We start from the raw sequence: 26,340 nt of genomic DNA on the forward strand, positions 1-26,340 counted from the left end.
TGATTTCAGTATGACTCTGTTAGCATACACCTTATTACAAAGGAATGGAATAGAATGGATAAGAAAAGATGAATTTATTGCTTTTGAAAATTAGAAAAATATTCATCTGACAAAATCCAGGAACCAGAGGGGAGAAGTATGGTAAGAATAGAAGAATAAAGATCAGTGGAAAAAGAGATAGTAGTAATATTGTCTTTGGAATGGTAGATATCTTGGAAATAAAATGAGGAAATAAATGAGTCTGGGAAACATGACATAACTGACACAGAAGTTTGATAGGGGACTTTACTTATCTAAGCTTCTGGTGGAATTCTGCCTCTGAGCTAAAACCAAGAGCTAACATTATGTAAAATAGAGATGTAAGGAGTAATTGATCATTGGGGTAGAAATGATTATGACCCTGGGAGGAATAGAGAGGGACAGTGAATACTCTGTCTTCGAATTTAGGAGAGAAGATAAGTTTGTCATGCCCTAGATATAGGAAGAATAGAATTCAGAGGAAGTTGAGGTAGAAGCTTAATTCTAGAGGCAGAAATCAACCCAGGAGGGGAGGAAAAAAGGGAAGAAGCTAAATATTAACTAAGTGCTTAACTATGTACCAGGTAACAGCTTAGTGCTAGTGCTAGTGCTAGAATCAAAAAAGAAAGTCCTTGTTCTCAAGGAGCTTATTTATGTTTTGAGGGAAAGATGACATAGTGGAGGAAGCTGAAAAGCTGGAAAGTTAAGTTGGGAGAGTGGTAGATGAAGGTAACCAGGCCTGGTTTTAAAGTTCAGAGATTAGAAGCAGGGCCAGGAGAGGAATGAAGATCAGCCTGTGCCTGTCCACAAAATGGAAGCCACTGAAGGAATTCACTAATGGGAGAAGGGGTCAGATGGGTATTGCAGAGCAAGGGGCCCCCTGCCACTGAGGGATGTTGTAGGATGAGACAGTGGCACAGTCATGGTTTTAAAGTCCAAAAGCCTGGGAGAAGAAGAAGAGAAACAATTCTGATGAGGAAAAAAAGAGTGTACTTGATACAAAAATGTTCAGGGACCTCATCACCAAATCCAAAATTTAAAAAGACAAGTCCAGGAAATGAAAATGAGGTCAGTTAAGAGAATGGATACATGAGGATATGAGAACTCTAAATTTCAGAGTGAACTCAGTTTAACATGGGACTCTTTATTTTTTGAGTTCTGATATTCACTCTGAATTTCAGGTTGGTAATTAGATAATGTCCTTGAGGTAGGTAACACTTTCCCTATATTGTAGATAAGGATGCAAATCAAGTAATCTGTTAATGATGGCAAGGATTCAAACAATCTAGCTATGTCACAAATTTTTAAAAATTAGGATTAAACTATAGAAAATGCTTTATAAATTGTCACACATTATATAATAAAGTCAGCCATTATAGCACCTAGTTCTTCTGTTCTAATGCTCTTTCCCTTAGTCAACAAAGAGGATAGTCTAATGCCATTTATTAGACTTCTACATTTACTGGATTTGCAATGAATACAATATGTTTTGTCTATATAAGAATGAGCCAAGATGATTACTTAAAGTAATCATCTATAGGCTAATAGATATCACTGAATTTTAGAGACATGCTTTATAATTTGACTTTTTGGTTCTATAATTTGTTTAATGTGATCTGATAGAAATTTTGTTTTATATGATAAGTTGAATTCAATTAATTGGACTTTATAGCTTAAAATGACATTTTTTCCATAATAGGGAAAATTATTTTGCTCCCATGTTATTCCTGTTCTCAATCCAAAACAAATGATATAGTTTAGGAGTAAAATAACTGAAGTTTAGTTAAATGAACATGCCTTCCCAAAAGTAATTTTTCTAAAAAGTATTTCTGCTTCCTGAAGTAATTAATGTGCCATTTGTTTTTTGTTTTTAAGAAATTGCTAAAGAAGTCTTTGCTTGACATGTTGGATCTTAGATTTATAACTAGAAGGGGCCTTAAAGGTCATCTGGTCCAGTCTATTTGTTGATGATAAAAAAGCTGAGCTACAGATTACTTTATTCTTCCAAAGTCACATAGCAAATAACACCAGAATTAGAATCCAGTTTTATGATTCCAAATCCAGATCTTTAGCCTTTTTTTTTTTTTTTTTTTTTTTTTTTTTTTTTTTTGGTGTGTGTGTGTGTGTGTGTGTGTGTGTGTGTAAGATTTCTCTGTTATTTTTCTTTTTACTAAATCTTAAAGAAACTATTATATCACGGCTTAAACTAAATAATAGAGTTGAAATGGACCAAATCCTATGTGTTCTAATCACTCCAGACTTGCAATTTACCTAATTTCAGGCTAAAAACATTGTCCAGTTTGATGAGAACTAGGATTTATCTTCCACTTCAGCTTTAACACTCACACATTTTAGCACTTCATATATTACATTAAGCAATTACATAATAATCAGTAAAAACCTCTTGACTAGTTGATCTTTCCTTAATGACTTACTCTCTAAAGTGACTTGTATTTAACTAGGAATGGCAAAATTTGGAACTTCTTGCAAAATATAACATGTGTTTAGAATTAAATTGCAAGGTGTCTTACAACATTTATTTTTTAGAAGTAAACAGTTTATTTTCTAAGCTTATCGGGTTGTTTTGATTTCATATGGCTTACTATTAATCAAAAAACAATGGTGTTTACTAACCCTTGTGATTGTGGGCAAATGACTACACCTCTCTAGGCTTTAAGAATAATAGCTAATATGTTTCATTTAATTTTCACAACAACCTTGGTGAAGTAGGGTGCAATTTTTATCACCACTTACAGATCAGGAAAGTGAGACAGGTAGAGGTTAAATTACTTGACCAGAATCACATATTTTGTAAGTAAGTGCCTGAACCTGGGTTTGAACTCAGATCTTCCTAACTTTATTCCAGTATTACTCTAATAATCTACACTCTAGTCGTCTACAAGTTTTCTTGTCTGTAAAATGAAGTAATTGGATTAAACTCCAAGATGCTTTCCACCTGAAATCCTTTGAGCCAAGTGGAAATATCTAGTGATCAAGTGGTCCTATTCTTATGGTTTTTTTTTTTGTTTGTTTTTTTTGTTTTTTTTTCAGATACACAATCAAAAAACAAGAACTAAAAATACAGGGTTTCCCCACCCCCCACAACATTTGTGGGGGGGTTCCCCCCCTTTCTTTTTTTTTTCATTTGAATTTGACTTTGTTTTTTAATTTGAATTTGTTTTGTTTTTATAGGAAATAGTACCTCCTGGTTCTCATACTGGCTTTTCTGGATTACATTTGCCATTCATTGGTTTTACATTTACAACTGAAAGGTATGTCTTGATTTATTACTTAAAGATAACAGATTAGTAACTTGGAACTAATTTATTGAATGGTGTTAGTATTAATGCTATTTACTAATAATATCATAAGAGTCAGATACTATCAGTAACAGAAGCAGTGAATTCTAGAGTTTACTCATAAGAAAGTCTTTCAGAGTTATTACAGTAAAAATCAGACCCTCTATTTCCTACTTTCCACTAATATTGTTAAATCTGTAATTTGTTAGATTTCAGATGCCAGAATAAAAAATAAAATGATCAGAAAAATTATCTTCAAAAGCTTTGTCTGTGAATCAAAACCATTTATAAGAATTGAATTATATCTTTCATTTCTATTAGATACCATCAAAGATGAAATAGAATAGGAGAATCTTCACAAGACTCTACTGTCTAGGATTTTCTCTCATTTTAAAATAAAAAGATGTCTTGAAAGAGAGGTTGTGTTAGGAAGGAAGTATTTAAAAGCCATGTAAAATTTTTCTAACAATCAGCTCTCAATTGTTATGTTCAGTTTATGGAAAAGCTCTTCCCAGAAAGATCTTCCATTGACAGATGTAGAAAACCTGCTTTATATAAGGCAGGAGTATTGAAGGAGATGTTATGTCCAAATTAAAGCACTCTACTCCCAGGAGAAAACTAAAACTGGAATATACCAGTCTTTGTAGAAATCCTAAGATTGTTGTACCTTGGAGAGCTCCATTGTCCATATATTATTGACAAAACATAGTACTTGTCTTTGCCAAGCCTTTTGTATAAAAAAGAGAAATACTGAATCTGACTTAGATATGTACCTTTCCTGAAACATGATGTTAGTTAATAAAACAAAGAAATTCATGTCTTCCTTTAAAAGTCACATAATTAGTTGTCATATTAACTATTTTTTAGACTCTTACAACAGGAAATTAGTATCAGAAACAACTTAGATTCTGAGCCCAGTGTCCTTTCTTTATATTCCTTCTTGTTTTTTCATATAGACCTGGCCATGTCACTTCTATTCAACGGTTTTGAATAGTTCCCTATTGCCTGGTAGACCTTATCTGCCATTTTCTAGTGCCTGCCATATTCTGGTATTCTCTTACCTTTTTCTTCCATATACTTTACAATTCTAGCCAAATTGGACAACTCTTTACCTCTTGAACGTACCCTGATTTTTCATATATTTGTATCATTACTTAGGTTGTTTCCTATGTCTATAATGGTCTCCTTTGCTTTTCTAAAACACAACTTAAATGTGGCTGTCTTTACTTTCCCAATACTTTATTTTGCACATTAGGTGCTTTCCAGAGCTGTACTGAAATTGCTGTCACCAAAGTTACCCTGATCTCTTAACTACTAAATCAGGTAGTTTTTTTTTCCTTAAGCTTCATAATTCTTAAGTTTTATGAAACTATAACAGTATTGATTATCCTCTCTTCTCTTGTATTTTTTGATGCTTATCTTTTGTCCTGTTAGCATCATTGTCTCAGTCTTATTTCTATTCCCTCTTGTTTCTCTACCTTGTTGGTAATTTCATCTGCTCACATAGGTTGAAGTATTATTTCTATATAAATGGTTACTAAATATATATGTATAATCATAGTCTTTCTTCTGAACTTGTTCTGTATCATCATCTATCTACTGTGTATATTTTGGATCTTCTTTAGAAATCCCAAATTCAACATATATAACATAAAACATAATATTTTTTCCCTGGAGCCCATCCTTTTTAAAAACTTGTGTTTTTATTCAAGGTGCCATTTTCTTTCTAGAGACCAAATCCTTAAGCACTAAATCCTTCTTGAGTCTTCCATTTATCTGAATCTTACAATATCCCTTTACAGGGACTACTACTCTAGTTCATTCCCTCATTCCTTTTTATCTGGATTACCCAAACTCCTAAAACTATTGTACCCTCTCTAACCCATTCTTCATGTAATTGCCAAAATAATCTTTTTTCAGGGATAATTCTCACACTTGCCTGGCGAAAAACCTTAAATGACTTCATATTATTTCTAAGATAAAATGGAAACAACCTTGCATCCAAGACATTTTACAGTGTATATCCTCATATATATAGTCTTTTCTAGATCCCAGAATCTTTTTCTTCCTTTAAGAGTGGATTTAGGGGGCAGCTAGGTGGCGCAGTGGTCTCGGGGGGAGGGGGAGAGATTGGATTTAGGTGTCATATTTTTGGTGATGCCTTCTCTAATCTCTGCCCCATTTCTCTCTCTAAAGCTATTGATTTATCACCCCCAAAATTATTATCTTCTTATATATACATATTGCAAACAGCATTCTCCTTTCCCTTCAGGAGAATGACAATAAGCTCCATAGAGGCCTGGACTATTTTATTCTTGTCTTTGCATCCCCAGTGTCTAGTATGGTGCAAGAGCAAGTGATAGGAGCTTAATAGAGGTTTGTTAAATTGAATTTACTATAATAGATTAGATGATTATAGTTATTTGTATTCATTTTATCACCCTGATTGATAGACTATTAGGTCCTTGAGTTACAATAACTTTTCTAAACTTTGTTTACCTAACAACACAAGTAGAGGCTTAAAAAATTGTTTGTTGAAATTCCTATTATTGAGTAATTAACATCAAATTTAGCATTTCAAACTATCAACCCAAATGGTAAATGTCATGAAATTTTTTTCTCTTCAGGTTAAATTCAGGAGGAAAAAAGTTTTTATTTTGCAATTCTAAATTAGTACAAATGAAATTCATTTGTTTATATGTATCCAGATTGTTAAAGTTCTATTTTAAGAAATTATACCAGTTGCTTGCATTTCATCCCATTATTAAGTTTCTAATAATCAACAATTAAAAATAGTTATGACAACAATCATATTTTTTGGCTTCATAGACAATAGAGCCCTTTAAAAGTTTTTTTTTTTTCTTTTTTCCTTTCCTTTTTTTTTTTTTTTTTTTTTTTTTTGGGCTGGGGTTAAGTGACTTGCCCAGGGTCACACAGCTAAGAAGTGTTAAGTGTCTGAGATCAGATTTGAACTCGGGTCCTCCTGAATTCAAGGCTGGTGCTCTATCCACTGTGCCACCTAGCTGCCCCACCTTTAAAAGTATTTTTAAAAATCTTTATTTGATTTTGCAATTCTTAAAATATTTAAATTTTTTTTTGTATTAGATTTAAAAAATCTTTTCTCTTTAATTTTTACAGCTGTTTTTCTGATCGAGGTTCTCTGAAAAGTGTAATGCAATCTACTGCAATCACCAAAGATGAGGATGTGCAACGGGATCTAGAGAACAGCTTGCAAATTGAAGCATATGAAAGAAGAATACGAAGGTTAGAACAAGAAAAGCTGGAATTGAGCAGAAAATTACAAGGTCAGTTGTGAAAATGTTTTATAGTCTGTAGCAGAATAAATTTTGTTATTTATTTCCAAATTAGCCAGAACTTAGGTTCATTCTAATATTTTTCTTTATTCTATAAAAGAATCCACACAAACTGTACAGTCCTTTCATAGTTCAGCTCGCTCTACAGGAAACTCAAACAGAGATAAAGAAATCAAAAAGTTAAATGAGGAAATTGAACGGCTAAAGAATAAAATATCAGGTATGTATTTTGATTTTGATGTATAGCACTTAAATGTCTATGTTGGAGTATCAGATGTTAATCTGTCCAGGCTGAGAAAAATTGCATATTAAATTCTCAAAAAAATCAATGAAATGAAAAATAGTCTCAAATATTTAAATTTGAGTGGTATTTGTCAATAGATCAAAATAATCTTATCTCCAGTTGCATTGGTTTTAATAAAATACCATTCATTGTAGTCTTAGAAAAGAAAATTTGACTTAAACTATCCCTGTGAGGTTAAGTTGTCCCATTCCTTCTTTAAAGAAATTTGGAGTTAATGCTAGCACAGTGAATAAAATCACTGCCAAATATTCCAAGGAGACCAATATTACAAAGAGTCCCATAGATATCTAGAATATTTATAGCAGCATTTATTGTATCATCAAAAAATTAAAAACAAAATTGGTGCTTATCAGTTTGGGAATGGCTAAACAAATTGTAGTACATGAATGTAATGGTGTATTACTGAACCATAAGAAATGATAATTATGATTTCAGAGGTAGAAAGACTCGAGACTTTTTTTCAATCATCTTTCTTGACCTGTCTTGACTATTCTATCCTTGTTCTCTTCCTATCTATTTGATCTTTAATTCTCAGTCTCCTTTGCTGCTGCTTCATCCACAACTATCCTAGATTCTCTATCTGCTCCCTTTGTACTAATTCATTTGGTAATCTCATTAGTTCCCATAGTTTTAGTTATCATCTCTATGCCGATGATTTTCAGATCTTTGTAGTTCCCATAGTTTTAGTTATCATCTCTATGCCGATGATTTTCAGATCTTTGTTCAGCCATAACTTCTCTTTTGACTTCTGATCTTGTCTTTCTTTTTAGCATATTTTGAACTGAATGTCCTGTATACATCTTAAACTCAACATGATTAAAACTCAACTTATCTTTCTTCTTCAAATCCTCCTCTTTTCACACGTTGCCAATTACTGCTAAGGTAATGACTTAGGTCATACTTGAACTTGGGAAGATGGTTTTCCTGACTCCAGTTCTGGCATTCTATCTACAGTGTCACCCAACTGTCCTTAATTCTATGTATTTCCTATGTGCCCCCCAAGTTCACACTCTCATTGTATAATGAGATTACTGTGATAGTCTGCTGATTGCTTTCCCTTCCTCAAGTCTCCTCCCACTCTTCTCAGCTGTCAAATTAATTATCCTACAGTGTAGATGTGACCATTTCATACATACATTTCCTTTCCCTCCCCCTCTATACATTGCTCCAGTGACTTCAAGACCAAACATAAAGCCCTGTTTTCATAACCTCACCCTCCTTTCTACCTTTTTGGTCTTCTTATACCTTATTTCCTTCCACATATTCTGGGATCCAGTGACACGGCCTTCTTGATGTTCTTGGAATGAAGCACTTTACTACTTATTTTCAAGCATTTTCTTGGCTTTCATTCATGCATAGAATGTTCTTCCTCTTCCATTTTCACCTCTTCCACTTTCACCTCTTCCACTCCCTGGTTTTCTTTTAGACAGCTCAAGTCTCATCTTTTGTAAGAAGCTGTTTTCTGTCCTTTATCTTAGTGCCCTCTCTCAGAGACTATGGCTAATTTTTGATGTCTCTATCTTGTTTGTACATAATTGTTGGCATATTGTCTTCCACTTAGACTGAGAGCAAGAACTGTTTGATTTTTGTCAGCACTCAGCACAGCCTGGCATGTCGTTAGATGCTTAATATATGCTGACTGTATTTGGTGCCTTTTATTGCCATTTGGCTTGATTTTTCCACAACTACTAATACCCGATTAGCAGAATTCATTGTGTAAATTGCAATTATCTTTTTGCAGGTTGAAAATGAACTATATGTGATCATAGCGCTATAGATTTAGATCTGGAAGAGACCACAAAAGTCATCTAGCTTAACCAGGACTAATATTCAAATCATGGTCCTCTGATTCCAAATCCAATGTTTCTTCACCATTGTATTTTTCTTATCAAGGGCAAAATACGTTGTGGTAAATTCAATTCTTACCTAGCAGCATTAGAACTTTCAGAGAATAGAAACCCCAAACTGCCTAGCTAGAAGTTTAAAGAAAGGTCATTTGGAATCAGTTTGCCTACTTCGTAGTGACTGGGGGAAAAAAAAGAAAAAGAAAAATGATTGACCATTAGCATCATGTAAAAGGGTCCAGAAGAGGGAAAAGTCAATTTTTTATATAACCAACATTAAACCTGGACTAAGCTAGGAACTTTTTTTATGTCTTTAAAGTTTGACTTTATCTGTCAAGTGGCATCTTGCAGTGGGAGTCAGCAAATCATCTTTTGTTTGATCTGGAGGTTTCCGTAAGAGATTCTCCATATCCCTGCACTCTTTGTCTTCCTTCCTCCTGATCTTCCAAAGGAAGTTAATCTACTCAGTATTGGCACTCCATCTAAAATAGAGTTGCCCTAGATTAGAGAGTAAGTGATTCAAACCTCTATTTATAATCTTCTTTTAATCTGGCCAGCCCTAGATAGGATTGCACTCTAACCAGTCATTAAACTAGGGCACTGTCCTGACTAGGGTAGGCATTTTGCCCTGCCACCCACCCTCACTTTTTCTTAGGGAATAATAGTAATGATCTAATGCTACTGAAAAGAGTATGACTAAATTGTACAAATATTAAACTTTTTTGTTTTGTGGACCACTTTGGCAGCCTAGAGAAGCTTATGGACCCCTTTTTGGAATAATAATTCTTTTAAATGAATATAATAAAATATATAGGATATAGTTACAAAAATATTTTTTTAAAAAACATACAGATTCAGAGATGTTTAGGTTAAGAATTCCTGATAAAATATCCTAGATACTAATAGAATCACAAATATCCACTCTTACAAGTCTGAAATAGCCAGCCTAGATCCTAAAATCTTTTCCATTGTTTATAAGTCCCTACTTTATATATATTTGTGTCAATTCTGTGGCCTCCATATCCAAATCTTTACTCAGCTCTACCCTCCCCTTTGTGATCTGTAAAAGCCATATTCTGGTTTTTTTTTTTTTTTTAATTGTCCTTTCTTTTGCGTTCTTTCTTTGACACTCCATCCATCTTCTTGCAGTAACAAGAAACTTGCTTTCCCTCTCATGATAATTGAATTCTTGGCTATTTTTTCTACTTGTAAGTGTAAAATCGTTTTTCATGTCACTAGACACACTGGTCCATGATTGTACAGTTATGCTTTTTGCCTATCAGTTCTACTGGGGAGGAACTCCTCCATCATTTCAGACACTTCTCCCTTTGAGGCTTACTCTATTCAATTGTATGATCTTATTTAGATAGCAGTTACTATCCCCCAGACCTTTCCTCAATCTCCCACATGTTAGTATCTTTTTCTTTCCTCTCTTAACCCCCTGATCCAATTACTTTGTATGTATTTTGTATATACCTGCATGTTGCTTGCCCCACTAAAGTGTAAATTTCTTACCAGCTGGTACTGGTTTCATTTTTGTCTTGGCATCCTGAAAAAAATGAAACCGGTATCAGCTGGTAAGGAAACCACTTAAATTATTGATGGTTTGTAATCACTTTAATAAGAAGCGAAATTCTTGGATCTGAAAGTAGAGCAGTTTAGTAACTTTTTGTACATAATTCCATTTTTTTCCCCCCTAGAACTTTTGGTCCAATTCACATATTTACTAGTAGTAAATAATTTTGTTTATCTTCCTATAGACTTTTCATCATTAGCTTTTTCTATCTTTCACAATCTTCATCATTTTGATAGAGATGAGATTTTAATTTACATTTCTTTAAATTATTAGTGATTTATGATGTTTTTTAAAAAGTAATTGTGAATTATTTATTTTGAAAAATATTCCTATATTTTTGACCTCATTTCTTAGGTATTAGATTAGCTGGCTTATAAAATTTTGTCAATTTTCTATAGCTTTTAGATGTCAGACTTTTCTCAGAGTTAACATGGCACAAAATTGTTTTCTTTTTCCCATCAGTCCTTTTTCTTTTAACTATGTTGATTTAGAATCTTAAAAATAAAAATTTTCTTTTATGATTTCTTCTTTTTGTTCATACCTGAATTTTTCCTTTGATCACAATAGTAAAAGATAGAGATTTCTATTCTTTTCTGATTTTTATGGTGTAGTTTCTATTTTTGATTGCTTATCCATTTAAAACTTATTGTGATATTGTTCTAAATCAATTTTCTGTCAGGCTGTTTTTTTTTCTTCAGTAACCTTTGTCACATTGTGCTTCCTGCCACCTCCCCTGTCCTGTTTTGAACCTAGGATAGACAGTAGGAACTTAGCAAATACTCTGGTTGATACACTAGCAGCTATTTTCAAGATCTTTACTTATTAGGCCAGTTTAGATGCAACAGAAAGAACCTATATATTTCCACATATTTTACATGACTGACATGCTAGCCTTTTTTAGTTTGAAAAACTTAGGGTAAGAGCAAGATTTTGATCTACTAAGGCCAAGAGTATGTCAAAATAAAGATAGGAGAAAAGGAACTATTAAGGTTACAAAATTTATTATAACTTGTTTGAACATATACTTGTGTGTGTGTGTGTGTGTGTGTGTGTGTGTGTGTGTGTGTGTGTGCATTTAATGAATGGGTACATACACATTATTCAATCTGTATAAAGAAATAAAAAATTGAGTTTAACTTTTGTCCAGATTCAAATAGGCTAGAGCGACGACTTGAGGATGCAGTGACACTTCGCCAGGAGCATGAAGATTCCACTCACAGACTGAAGGCCTTAGAAAAGCAATTGCGTGTCCTACGGCAAGAAAAGGAGGATATGCAAAAGGTAGCCAGGATTCATATTCTCAATAGAGGAGACACAAACCCATTCTAAACCCATTTTGAAAGTGATTGGTTTACATTTACTTAATGGCATGTTCTTCAGAAGTTAAAAAAAAAAAAAAAAAGTTTTCCATCATAATCTATAAAGTATTTGAGCATTCAAGTTATTCTCAGCATAGCCACTCATCTAAAGAAGCAACTTTATGTTTGAGTTCTCTTATGCTATCACAAAAAATTTTATTCTGTAATAACAGGAAATACATAAATCTTAGCCAGTCAAATAAATCTGATGTGTAGACATATAAAGGATCTGTGCTTTCATCAACTTGGGGAATTCTAGACTTTATGATTTTTTTTCTACCAGTGCGAAGACAACCTATTTCCTTCTAATTAAATTCTACAGAATTAATCAAGGCACATAGAGATTAAGTGACTCTCTTAGGTCACATAGCATATGTCTGAGGCAGATGTGTCTTTCCTGCACCAAGCCATCTCTGTATATAGATCAGGAATTCTTTTAAAATAATATGCTGTGACTGCTTGTTAGGCTTTGTTTTTAAGTTTTAGTAGAGAAGAATAAAATGTCTTCTCTCATTCAAGCTATGGCTATATTGGAATTTCAGGTTTATGTAGAGCTACAACTTAGTTTTGTTTTGCTACATGAAGCCTGACTCTGTCTTTACCCGTTCTTTGAAATTTGTCTTCCTTGTTAAAAAAAAAAAAAAAAAAAAAAGCTTATACAAGAAGTTATCTGCGCCAAGGTTGTTTTTATTTCAACTACATTATTCTGTTGTTTTGCCATATGGTAGATATTATAGATCAGATGTGTCAAACTCATGATCCTTAGGCCTTAACCAAAGCTTCTGCAGAAGAAACCATATTACAATGTAATTGGGAAATGTTTAACAAAAGATATAAAAGTACAATACAGTATAAATAATATTAATTTGTGGTTTTCTAAGTTACTATATGGGCTGTGGGGATCTATTTCTATTTAAGCTTAACACTGCTGCTATAGATGATTGTCTAATTATACCATCAATTTTAAATTATTCCATAATATGACAAATGATGAATGCCTTGGTAAACTTTTATAGATGGTAAATTTTTATAGATGTTTTAATGGATGAAGCTCCTTATCAAAAAGAAAAATAATCCATCTTTTTTTTCCCTTTGAAGGATAGAAGATATATTTCATCCATAAAATTTTAAACAAATTAATTTTGAAGTAATGTTCATATATTATATGAATTTTGCATTTTTATTCACTTAAAAGTTTAATGTATATGACATTTCATTGACCTTCATTCCTCTTAATTCCTTATGATGTTCCTAGTCACCCTGGTCTTGTGATTTGTTTCCTTATCAATCAAGGATTTATTAAGTGACTACCATGTGCTAGTCATTGTACTAGATACATAGAAGTATAAAGACAATAAAGAAACAGTTTTTGTACTCCAGAAATTTTTATTCCATTGTGAACTACAACATATACATTCATAAATATATACAATGTAAGTACAAAGTAATTTGGAAGAAGAGCTATCACTAGCTGTGAAGCATCAAGGTGGCACTTGAGATGACTTTTAAAAAGAAGCTAGGAATTCTAAGAGGTAAAAGTGAGGAGGGCGTGTATTCCAGGAACCTTAGTAAAGATTCACTGTATAAAACCAAAGAGACAAAGAGTTAAAATATATGTTCAGAACACTAGGTAGTCTGTTTGGCTAGATTGTCATGTGCATAAAGAGTAGTAATTTGTAGTAAGCCTAAAAAGATGAGCTGAATCAAGATAGAGAAGGGATTTATATGTCAAACATAGGAATTTGTATTTGATCCTAGAGGCATTAGGAAGCACTGCAGTTTTTCAAACAAAGTTCAGTTCAAAGTTGTGCTTTAGAAATATCACTTGAGTAGTTTAGTGAAGGACACATTGGAAAAAAGAAGAGATTGGACCACAGAATCTTATGGGAAGCTATTACAGGATTCTTATTGAGAAGTGTTGAGGTAGGCTGGTAGTGAGTGGAGAGGAGAGGACCAGGTTGTTGTCTTTCTGCAATTTAAAGAGATTTGATAAAGAAAATTCTTATATTCTTTATATTTTATATTCTTTAGCAATTGGTTGAAGCTTCAGAAAGATTAAAATCTCAGACCAAAGAACTTAAAGATGCCCATCAACAGAGAAAGTTGGCTATGCAGGAGTTTTCAGAGCTTAATGAGCGGATGGCAGATCTTCGGTCACAAAAACAGAAGATATCTCGACAGCTTCGTGACAAAGAAGAAGAGGTGGAAGTAATCATGCAGAAGATTGATTCAATGAGACAAGAAATCCGTAAATCTGAGAAGTCCAGAAAGGAGGTAGCATGGCATATATTTAAATATAATATATTGTCTTTAATCAGTCTTGATAAATCAGTATATTCTCAAAACATTCTTTTTTTAAAAAAAGTAATGCATACATAATTTTTAAATAGTAATCTTAAATTTTACTTGAAGCCAAAAACTGATTTGCCAAAGTAAAATATATATATGTGTTAATATATACATATACATGTATCATATACACATACATACTGTACCTTTCATCTTCTATTTTTCATTTTGAAGCTCTTTATTGCAAGAGTTCCTATATACTAATTATAAAAAGTTATAGAATAAGGGGTTATAATTGGAAGAGGACTTTAGAGTTTATCTATTTCAACTTCATAGCTTTTATAGAATCCCAGAAAGTTCACCTTAAAAAGAATTTTAGAAACTATCTAGTCCAGCCCCTTTGATGAGAAAATAGAGAGGTGCGCTGACCAATTCTGGGTTCCCTAGTTTGTCACAGAAGCAGGATTCAAACCCAACTCTTTGGATTCCAAGTTCAGTGCTCTTTCGATATACCACACTGTTGCTCAGTTCAAGAAATTAAGATCCAGAGGAAGGGAAATAATTTTTTATATACTTTACTGGCAAATAAGTACTTTTGCAACATATTAAAGTTATGTCCCACTTGAAAATTTTAAATTATATAAGCGCCTTTAAAAATTTTTTAAAGTAGAACATACTTTAATATATAACAAAAGTACTTATTTACTAGTAAAGTATTCCAAAGTTGTATAAAAGAAAAATGGAGAAACAAGAATTAATAAATTTATATTCTTGCCATTTGATTACTATAGATAATCTGCATTGTTATAAATATGAAGATAATAGTTGGTGCTTATGTTCTTAAGATAAATCTTCAGGTTCAAAGTATATTTTATTTTTAGCATGTTAAATTGTAATACATTTGCAAGATTCATTTTAATCTTTATGCTTAAAGGCTTTCCCACTTTCCCAATTCATTTAAATGTGAAATTCATTTAAATTTTCTTTTAAATGCTTTTATGTTGCAGTATTTCCCTCAAAATATATTTTTTTGGCCATAAAAGCTTTTGTTTACTTCACATTCAAAGTTTTTATTGTATTCTATTGAACTGTGGAGAATTATCTGTCCTGTACCTTTGACCTTCAATTAAGGATCAGTGTTTTATAGGATAAAATGTCATTTTTCTTAGTTATCATTTTTCCATAAAATCTTATTCTTCAGATATAAGTCATTGATTTAAATTAGAATCTTTGTTTAACTTCAGATAAGCCTTTCTTTTTAGGCCACAAAAATATATTTTTCAGTCTTTGGCTGTGGTAAGAGGTAGAATAAGCTTCAGGATTTTAGTGTCTTTGATTTCTCTTTAGAGAGAATGAATTGGTGTAGTAAGCATTACTTTTTAATAAATAAATATCAAACACCTTTTTCCTTTGCTAGCTGGAATCTCGTCTTGAAGATGCAATTGCAGAAGCATCAAAAGAACGCAAGCTTCGTGAACACAGTGAAAGCTTCTCTAAGCAAGTGGAAGGTGAACTGGAGGCACTTAAGGTGATTGTATTTTGTTTTGTTTTGTTTTTGTTGAGGCAACTGGGGTTAAGTGACTTGCCCAGGGGTCACGGAGCTAGGAAGTGCTAAGTGTCTTGAGACCAGATTTGAACTCATGTTCTCCTGACTTAAGGGCTGGTCCTCTTTCCACTGTGCCACCTTGCTACCCAATAGTGATTGTTTTTAATTGGAAATAAGAACAGGATAAAATAAGTAGCTGGATCTGCTGTTGTAGATTGCATAAACATCAGGGGCATATTAGTACATTTTGCAGAGATCTACAAGGAATTGTAGTAGACAGATGTTGGGAGATATGAAGACATGGTCCTTGCTTTCACCAAACTTCCCTTTTTTATCCTTTCAATTCACATTTTTTCTTTTTCTTTTTATATAAAATTATATTTTATAATTGTTCTTTTAATTTGCTATCAGAACATTTAAATTTACTTTATATTAAATTGTATTAAGTTTAAACTTAATGCAGAGTTACCCTACTCAGTCCTTAGAAGGTAAAGAGGAGCTGCTAGCCTGATCACTGTTTTGGAGGAGGGCTAGGAAGAAGTGATTAACTATTAGAGTATGTAAACTATGTAAACTAAGTAGTTTAATTGGTGAAAGTGTGGGACTGAAGCCAAGTGGAAAGATATCTTTAAGAGCCATTTCAATTTTATATTCAGGAAAAATATGTATGTAGCCACAAATTTTACCCTTAAGTTAATACAATCTTGGAGTTTAAAGTGATTCCATAGGTCATTTAATATAATACCATACCTGAAGTATGAATTGGCTCCTAGTTGTATGCCACTGGAGGACCACATGAGAAGATAAGGATAGTTCATTGAAAAACATTGGAAAAACAATTTAGAGCTTATGCTGTAGTATGATAGTTCAGGATTGCAGTAGTCATATAGTAGTAGTACAGGGCTAACAGTACCTTGTATTCCATTAAAATAAGAAAGATTTTCTTTAGAGAGAGGGGTGCAGGGAACATTTTTATAAATTTTTGCTTGAGTACTGATACTTAAATTGATATTTATATCATGCTTAACATCTCATTTGAATAAATGGAAAACCATTTAAGTACTTAATTTGTGCTTAGCATTAAGGTAAGCATCAGAAATATAATTATCAAAAGCAACACAGTCCCTGTCTATAAGGAAATTAATATTCTGATAAGGAAGAAAATATACTTAGGAGAATAGTAGCCAGAGAGAAATCTTTTGGTTTGGAAAATGCTAAAACTTTAAATGAATTTGGGGAATGGCAAACTGGAACTGACTAGAAAATGGTGAAGGGAACAATATAGGTACTTCAGGTATTATCACCATTTTACAAAGAGAGCCTCACAAAAGAAAAAGGATCTTAAAGAGTTTGAGATTTATGTGTGTTCTATAGTTAATAAGTATCAGAAGTGGACCTTGAAACCATGTCACTTAATGTATCACTTTCTACTACATCATATAGGTTTTTTTCCCTATTTTCTGAGATTTTAACTATTGTCTCCAGATAAAGCAAGGAGTCCGTGGATCAAGTGTTACTTTAGAACATCAGCAGGAAATTTCTAAAATAAAATCTGAACTTGAGAAGAAAGTTTTGTTTTATGAAGAGGAACTGGTCAGGCGAGAGGCCTCTCATGTCTTAGAAGTAAAAAATGTGAAAAAGGAAGTGCACGATTCAGAAAGTCATCAGTTAGCACTACAGAAAGAGATCTTGATGTTAAAAGATAAATTGGAAAAGTCAAAACGGGAAAGGTAAATTTCTATGTTCATTTAAGAAATGTCCTAAAATGTACTCTGCTGATCCTGAATAATATTGACTCATTGATATTAAGTTTTAAGCTTTTTCATGTTTTCCCTTCTATTGATTTCTTAGACATAATGAGATGGAGGAAGCAGTAGGAACAGTAAAGGATAAATATGAGCGAGAAAGAGCAATGCTGTTTGAAGAGAACAAGAAATTAACAACTGAAACTGAAAGGGTAATTAAAAATTTATAATGATTACTTTTCATGAATGTTTTAGGCTTTTGTTGATATCTTTGAAGTTTGTTATTTTAGTGGTAATCATTTTTGGAATCAAGTGAGCATTTGATTTAGCCTTTTAAAGGGCTCATATTTGAATTACGAGGAACTGTTTGGTTTAACTTAAAAAGCATTCATATAACTCAAAACATTTAACCTTGAATTAGAAAATAAACATGGTTTGTCATTAATTTGGGAAATTTTAATAATGAAAAATTAAGGAAAGAATTATTTGAAATATTAGTTCAGTTGTTGCAGAAAAAGCCGCCATATTGTTAGTACTAAGCCTGTTCTTGAATAACATCAATTTCATTACTTTTATAGTAAAAATTATTTCATTTCAGCTTTGTGCATTTGTGGATAAACTAACAGCTCAAAACAGGCAACTAGAAGATGAACTTCAAGATTTGGCAGCTAAGAAGGATTCAGTTGCTCATTGGGAAGCTCAGATTGCAGAAATTATTCAGTGGTATGTGCAAGTTTAAAATCTCCTAGAGATCTAAACAATGTGCAAACTTTAAAAAATAAGTCAAAATTATCTTGATGAACATGTGCAGTGGACTTGGGAGTCAGTTCTAGGTTTCAATCTCATCTCCAACCCCTTACTAGCAATGTGACAGTAGAGGGAGGGAAGAAAATAAATATTACTATATGCTAGGTGCTATGCCCTGCAAATGGAAGCAAAAAATAGACAGTGTTTCCTCATGGAGCTTTCATTCTAATTGGGGGGAAAACGATACGTAAAAGGAAAATAAAAGGTGGGGAAAAGAGGGAAGAATTGAAGATTTTTAAATTTATGTAATCAAGAACAAATCCTGGAGGGAAATGAAGGCTGGGCAGCTGACCTGGCCCTTGCCTTGAGGTCCCAGAGGAATTCATTTTTGGAATTGAAAAGACCACAGGTAGTTGGATATTTTAAGGTGAAGAGAGTTCAGGTACTTTGGGGGGTGGGAGGGAATTCCAGAATAAAACAGCAGTTTAGGTGTGGCTTTGAAGTCTGTAAAGTCAGGAACAAAGCTGAGAAGTGAATAAAAGCAATGGGCAAGGTTTCTTAGTGCCTGGCTTTTCTTCTTTGAAAAATAGGGAGGATAATACTTGTACAACCTTCCCTAAAGGGTTTAATTCAGGAAAATTTACTAAAATGCCTACTTTGTGCAAAGCAATATGCTAAATTGTAGATGACTTAGAAAGCTTAGAAAAGACATTTATCCCTGTCCTCCTAGAGTAAGAGATTCTAGCATTTTAAAGACATGGATCCATTCTGATGGATATGGCTCTTTTCTATAGTGATTCAGGCCAGTTCCAATGATCTTGTTATGGAGAGAGACAACTGCACCCAAAAAGACAACTTGTGGGGACTGAATGTGTATCACAACATAGTATTTTCACCATTTTGGCTGTTTGCTTGCATTTTGTTTTCTTTCTAATTTTTTTTTTCCATTTTTGTTCTGATTTTTCTGTATAGAAGAATTGCACATGTTGAACTTATTGGATTATTTACTGTTTAGAAGAGAAGGTCGGGGAAGGGAGGGAGAAAAAAATTGGAACATAAGGTTTTGTAAAGTTGAATGTTGAAAACTATACATATGTTTTGAAAATAAAAAGCAAAAAGGAAAATAACCACACATAAGTATAAAAAAAAGGAAAGAAAAAAAGAAAAGGCATTGAACCAACAGATTTTTCCAGGCTTATCTTATAGTACAAATTGGATTTGTTCATTAATACTGTTTCTCTTAACTCTGTCCCTCTGATTTGCTTTCCTCTGTATTTGGAATACAGTTCCTTTTCATTTCCCCTTTTAGATTTCCTAATTCCTGTCAGTTTGAGCTCTACTTTCTGTATGAAAATTTTTGATTTAGCTGCTTTTCATCAAAATTACCTTTTATTTGTTTTTGCATACTCTTTTGTGTGTACATATTGCCTCTTTTGAAGAATTTGAAGAATGTTAGTTGTTTATTTTTTTTAATTTCTCTTTTCCTTTCAATAGTATTTTATTTATCCAATTGCATATAAAGTTAGTTTTCAACATTCATTTTTGTAAGATTTTTAGTTCCCAAATTTTTCTTTCTCCCTCATTTATTTCCCCCCTTCCCAACATAGCAAACAATTTGAGAAATGCTATACATATATAGATATTTTAAACATGTTTCCATATTTGTCATGTGAAAAATAAATCAGAACAAAAAGGGAAAACCACAAGAAAGAAAAAAAAAAGTGAAAATAGTATGCTTCAATCCTCATTCAGTCTCTATGGTTCTCCCTCTGGATGTAGATGGTATTTCTCATTCCAAGTCTATTAGAATTGTCTTAGATCACTGCTTTGATGAGAAGAACTGAGTCTATCATAGTTGATCATCACATAATCTTGCTGTTTGTGTATACACTGTCTTTCTGGTTCCACTCACTTCATTTAACATCAGTTCATGTAAGTCTTTCCAGACTTTTTCTTCTTTTCAGCCTGCTCATCATTTCTAATAGAACACTGATATTCCATTACATTCATATATTCAGCCAATCCTCAGTTGATGGGCATCCAACTCAATATCCAGTTCCTTGTCACTACAAAAAGAGCTGCTACCAACATTTTTGCACATGTGGGAAATACAGAGAATATTTCATTTGTCTTTTTGTTGTCAGTGCCTATTATATAGGTATAAGGAATGAAGCTTTGATTACTTTGTTTATGGGGACCTCAAGATATCAAAAGTAGGTCTTGAACTCAGGTCTTCCTGACTTCAAGGCTGTTGTCCTTCTTATACATAGAAAGCACTTATTATAGATGCATAAAGGGAAATACGGACTTGAGTGCTTTATTAAGTCCATGAATAAAGAGATCATTGTTAACTGGGAATATTAGGAAATGAATCTTTACAGAAAAGTATCTGAGTCTGACTTTGCATGGGGATTTTTCATTTTGTTTTTTGTTTGTTGTCTGCCAAGTGGCTAATAGAATACTATACATAAGTTGTTGTTTTTTTTTTTTAATAATTTTTTCACAGTATATATGCATGAGTAAATTTTTTTTTATAATATTATCCCTTGTATTCATTTTTCCAAATTATCCCCTCCCTCCCTCTACTCCCCTTGATGACAGGCAATCCCATACATTTTACATATGTTACAATATAACCTAGATACAATATATGTGTGTAAATACCATTTTCTTGTTGCACATTAAGTATTAGATTCCGAAGGTATAAGTAACTTGGGTAGATAGACAGTAGTGTTAACAATTTACATTCACTTCCCAGTGTTCCTTCTCTGGGTGTAGTTATTTCTGTCCATCATTGATCAACTGGAAGTGAGTTGGATCTTCTTTTACATAAGTTTTTTAAATAAATACTTACTGGATTAGATTGGAATTCTCTAGATAGAGGGGAGTTCTAATTTATAGGAAACTATAAAGGGAAAGATAGACAGGTAAAATAGTACCAGGTTTTTTAAAGTCTTAAATGTAATGCAAAAGAATTTAATGTACATCCCTTAGGTGATGTGCATCCTAGTGCATGGTTTCAAGGAATATTTTGATATGATTAGTTATCAATGATTAGTCAGGCAGTTGTATGAAAGATGATTTAATATGTTGAGAGTGATGGTAGAAAAATCCTTCTGGAATTTATGATAATCTAAATAGGCAGTAAGGAGGGCCTTGTCCTAGAAAGTCAAACTAGTGAGGCAGGAATAGATGGGAAAAGTATTACAAGTGTAGAAACAACAGTTTTTGTCAATGAATTCGATATGAAGTAGGACGACAGAAGGGTAAAAATTTCCATAAAATTTTAATATTTGAGAAAGATGAGATGAATGACTAGGACCACTGAAATAATGAAGTTAGAAGGAACTGAAAATTTGAGTGAAAAACTTAAGTTCCATGATCCTATCTTTTGAGTTTAAGGTACTGATTGCAGGTAGAGAAGAGAATAGGCATTTATATAGCATCTACTATATACTAGTTACTGCGCTAAATGTGTTACAAATTTTATATTATTTAATCTTTACAATAGTAAGTGCTATTACATTACATTTTACAGTTGAGGAAACTGAGACAAAGATTGAATGGTTAATGTCTGAAGCCAAATTTAAACTCAGGTCTTTTGACTCTAGGTCCTGTACTCTTTCTACAGCACCACTTAGCTCAGGTAACTGTGTTTATTTTAGAGATAGGGATGTGGAACTTAGAAGAGAAGTTAATGTTGACATTCTAGATTTGGGAATCATCTGCATAGGAATCATCATTGAATCCATTGTAGTGAAAGAGATTTTTCTTTGGAGAGGGTATAGAGAAAGAAAAGAAAGATACCTCAGGATAGACCTTGGAAGAGCATCCATGCTAAAGAATCAGGAATCCTCAGATATCTTCTAGGATTATCTTCTTAGTGAAGTAGGAAGGTGCTATAAATATTGGAGGTGGAACTGTGGTTAGGCTCTAGAGCAGTGAAAAAAACATTCTGTATGGTCATTGTTGGGACCAGTAAGTCATTAAAGTGGATGGTCAGAAATTCAAGAAGGACTGAATTAAGGGGTCAGAGGTCATGTTGAGGACATAGAATAGATTAATATAAATGATGGAGTGAGAGGTACAAAAAGATATGGAATTTCAAATTTCAGAGCCTTAGAAGTGCTAAGAAATCTATGAGCTTATGGGTGAGCATGATTATGCAAGAAGGAATAGAGAAGGAAGTTGACCTGTCCAAGGCTTTGAAATAGATATCAGGTGTTAGGGTAGAGAAGAAGACTATATGTTAGATAATAAATCAGTAAAGAAAGTTGGGATACATATTAACAAAGGTAAAAGTACATTTAGGTTTATTTATTTCATCTTAATACCGTGAGCTTGAATTTTTTTTAATGCCAAATCATATTTTCTGTTCAGCTGTTTATTTGTTAAGTTGTATCAATAATGTCTGACTCTTTGTTCCCCCTTTTGACAAAGAGGTTACTTTTGTTCCAAATATTGATGGGAAGAAGGAAGTATTTTTCCTTTTAAACAATTGTTTGAATGTCAGTATGAATGATGTATATGCTATTATAAAATAATTAAGTCTTTGCTATATGATTTCCAGGGTAAGTGATGAAAAGGATGCCCGTGGATATCTTCAAGCTTTAGCTTCCAAGATGACAGAGGAACTTGAATCATTGAGAAGCTCTAGTTTAGGATCAAGGACACTGGTAAGCTATTAGTTTATTATTGTAAAATTGTGTTCCTTTGCATTTGAGACAACTAGGTGACATATGGATAGAACTCTGGATCTAGAAATGCAGATCAGGCAATTATAAGCGCTATAATTCTGGACAAAATGATTGAACCTTTTTCTGCCATAATTTTTACATCATTAAAATGGGAATCATAACAGCATATACTTCCTTGAGAACTTGTGAGATTAAAATGAATGGTCATTTTTATTAGAACTCGAGTTCTCAGAAAGCAAAATTGCATAATAAAAGCCACAGGGTTCATGGGTAAAATGAGATTGGCAACACAGTGTTTAAAAACTTTATAAATGACACATCCAAAACCGATAGGAACTCCTAGGAACCTGGAGTTAGCAGCAGAGTCTGGAGCAAATAAAATAAACCCTAACAGGGAAGAGCAACAAAGGCCATGACAGAAGTGGGCTTGGGCCCTGGGATAGGAGCCCAGAGTCAGAGCAGTGCAGAATACTCCTCCTTTGACTACAGATCCTCATGCCCCAGAACATAGACCATAAATATGGCATTTTATCTTGATAATGACCTGAAGTTGGCTTGTGGATTTGGGCACCAGAAAGATTGCAACTTATGAATTATTGGGGCATCATATAGTTTTCTGCATTCTTATTCATTGTTTCTCTTGGAAGAAATGAATCATAAGCAAACTCAAAATTTAAGTTATGCCCAAAATGTCCCCCAACATATCAAATTGGTATTTGCAAAACAAGTATTATATCAGAACTGACTATATTTTTTAAATGATTTAAATTCTAACTTAAAATTCCAGCACTGGCTGCACTTTTACTCATTCTGACAAAGTTGAACTTTACTTTTGAACTTTATTCAACTTTCAAAAATCAACTGAAATTCTTACTTCCTCTATAAAGCCTTTCCTGACCATTCTCCAAAATTTTTTATATGCCTGAAAACTTTTATTTCTTTTTTTTTTTTTTAAGTTTGTTTGTTCAAGGCAGTTTTCAAAGGAAGAAATCCATATGAAAATATGTCACTAATAATTAAAAGAAATGCAGATCAAATTCTAATGGACATGGCTCTCTTCAACAATGAGATGAACCAAATCAATTCCATTATTCAATAATGAAGAGAACCAGCTACACCCAGCAAAAGAACTATGGGGAATGAGTATGAATCACAACATAGCAATTTTCACTCTCTGTTTTTGTCTGCTTGCATTTTTCATTTCCTTCTCAGGTTATTTTTACCTTATGCTTAAGTTTTTCTTGTGCAGCAAAACTGTGAAACAATCCAGCCATTTTGCAAAGTAATATGGATCATTTAAATATAATTTTTTAGCATTTGAAAGATAAAGATATAAATTAACACTACTCCCCCTTTTTGTTATGAGGATAAAATAATATTTGTTAAGTTCTTTGCAAACCTTAAAGTTCTATATAAATGTTAGCTATTGTTTTTACCCATATTATTCTCTCTCTCTCTTTTTTAATTATAGCTTTTTATTTACAAAACATATGCATGGGTAATTTTTCAACATAGACCCTTGCAGAAACTTTTGTTCCAACTTTTCCCCTCCTTCCCTCCGCCCTTTCCCCTAGATGGCAGGTAGTCCCATATATGTTAAATATGTTAAAGTATATGTTAAATACAATATATGTATACATATTTATACAGTTTTCTTGCTGCACAAGAAAAATCAGATTTAGAAAGAAGGTAAAAATAACCTGGAAAGAAAAACAAAAATGCAATGTTGTGGTTTACACTCATCTCTCAGAGTTCTTTCGCTAGGTGTAGCTGGTTCTGTTCATTACTGATCAATTGGAACTCATTTGGGTCATCTCATTGTTGAAGAGGGTCACTTCTATCACAATTGATCCTCATATACTATTGTTGTAGAAGTGTATAATGATCTCCTGGTTCTGCTCACTTAGCATCAGTTTATGTAAGTCTCTCCAAGCCTCTGTATTCATCCTGCTAGTCATTTTTTTTTTTTTTTTATACTTTAATAGTTTTTATTTACCAGATATATGCATGGGTAATTTTACAACATTGACAATCGCCAAATCTTTTGTTACAATTTCCTCTACCCCCCCAAGAAGGCAGGTTGACTGATACATGTTAAATATGTTAGAGTATAAATTAAATACTATATATATATATATACATGTCCAAACAGTTGTTTTGCTGTACAAAAAGAATCAGACTTTGAAATCATGTACAATTAGCCTGTGAAGGAAATCCAAAATGCAGGGGGACAAAGTTAGAGGCATTGGAAATTCTAGGTAGTGGTTCATAATTATCTCCTAGAGATACACCCTTTGCTGGGTGTAGCTGGTTCAGTTCTTTACTGCTCTATTGGAACTGATTTGGTTCATCTCATTGTTGAAGAGAGCCACGCCCATCAGAATGTATTGTTGTTGAAGTATATAATGATCTCCTGGTCCTGCTCATTTCACTCAGCATCAGTTCATGTAAGTCTCTCCAGGCCTTTCTGAAATCATCCTGTTGGTCATTTCTTACCGAACAATAATATTCCGTAATATTAATAAATCACAATTTATTCAGCCATTCTCCAATTTTTTTCAGTTTCTGGCCACCACAAAGAGGGCTGCCACAAACATTCTTGCACATACAGGTCCCTTTTCCTTCTTTAAAATCTCTGTGGGATATAAACTCAGTAGCAACACTGCTGGATCAAAGGGTACTGCTAGTCATTTCTTACAGAACAATAATATTCCATATGATTTATATACCACAATTTACTCAGCTATTCAATTTCCAGTTTCTAGCCACTACAAAAAGAACTGCCACAAATATTTTTGTACATGCAGATCCCTTTCCCTTCTTTAATATCTCTTTGGGATGTAAGCTCAGTATTTTACCCATTATATTAATTAATTGTCTTGTGTTTCCATGAAGGCCAAGGAATTTTCTCTAAACATTTGTATTAAGATTTAAAATAAAAAAGTCTTCCTTTGAATATTGAAATATATAAAGTTAAATATATAAATTGTAATTAATGTTATTAATAACAATAAAAAGCTTCTTTTTTAGTTAATGTCAACATTTATTTAATTCTATAGGATCCACTTTGGAAAGTACGTCGTAGTCAAAAATTAGATATGTCTGCCCGGCTGGAGTTGCAATCTGCCCTTGATGCAGAGATACGTGCCAAACAGCTCATTCAGGAAGAGTTAAGGAAAGTCAAAGAAACAAATTTAGCCTTTGAAAGGTACTGACAATTAACATTGATTTCTCTGTTTTTATGCATTCTATTTCAATTTAATGACCTTTTATATTCTTGAAATTTTTAAAAAGTAATTTGTTACTCATATTGAAAATGGTAAGTTTTCTACATTTTTGTAGCAAAATCACACATTTTTATGTGATAATTTTCTATGAAATTATCCACAAATCATTCTATTTCCTTTATATCTAGATTCTTTATACCTTTTATTTTATCTGTTTATAATTTTCTTTTTGCTATAAAACTAAAAGTACAGACTTAAAATTACTGGTCCATTCAGAAATTTAAATAATTATGGAACTTTATTTTATGAATTTATAGACATTCTCATTATGGTGATGAGAATTATTATTCTAGAATTTTTTTTTTTTCTTTTAAAA

General features: G+C 32.8%; 1 protein-coding gene across 2 annotated transcripts in view; it reads left to right on the forward strand.

The window, feature by feature from the left end:
* The window catches only part of LOC141556651 (serine/threonine-protein kinase MRCK beta), a 152,998-nt gene that overhangs the window by 82,495 nt on the left and 44,163 nt on the right, over window positions 1-26,340 (forward strand). For both annotated transcript variants that reach the window (XM_074291108.1, XM_074291109.1), the window contains 11 exons: window positions 3,211-3,290; window positions 6,456-6,622; window positions 6,732-6,851; window positions 11,503-11,636; window positions 13,745-13,987; window positions 15,420-15,530; window positions 17,034-17,278; window positions 17,400-17,505; window positions 17,892-18,016; window positions 22,611-22,716; window positions 25,797-25,945. In XM_074291108.1, the coding sequence (XP_074147209.1) occupies window positions 3,211-3,290; window positions 6,456-6,622; window positions 6,732-6,851; window positions 11,503-11,636; window positions 13,745-13,987; window positions 15,420-15,530; window positions 17,034-17,278; window positions 17,400-17,505; window positions 17,892-18,016; window positions 22,611-22,716; window positions 25,797-25,945 (1,586 nt within the window). The remainder of the gene's footprint in view (window positions 1-3,210; window positions 3,291-6,455; window positions 6,623-6,731; window positions 6,852-11,502; window positions 11,637-13,744; window positions 13,988-15,419; window positions 15,531-17,033; window positions 17,279-17,399; window positions 17,506-17,891; window positions 18,017-22,610; window positions 22,717-25,796; window positions 25,946-26,340) is intronic.

Source organism: Sminthopsis crassicaudata, chromosome 2 (assembly GCF_048593235.1).
Source record: "Sminthopsis crassicaudata isolate SCR6 chromosome 2, ASM4859323v1, whole genome shotgun sequence".
NCBI lineage: Eukaryota > Metazoa > Chordata > Mammalia > Dasyuromorphia > Dasyuridae > Sminthopsis > Sminthopsis crassicaudata.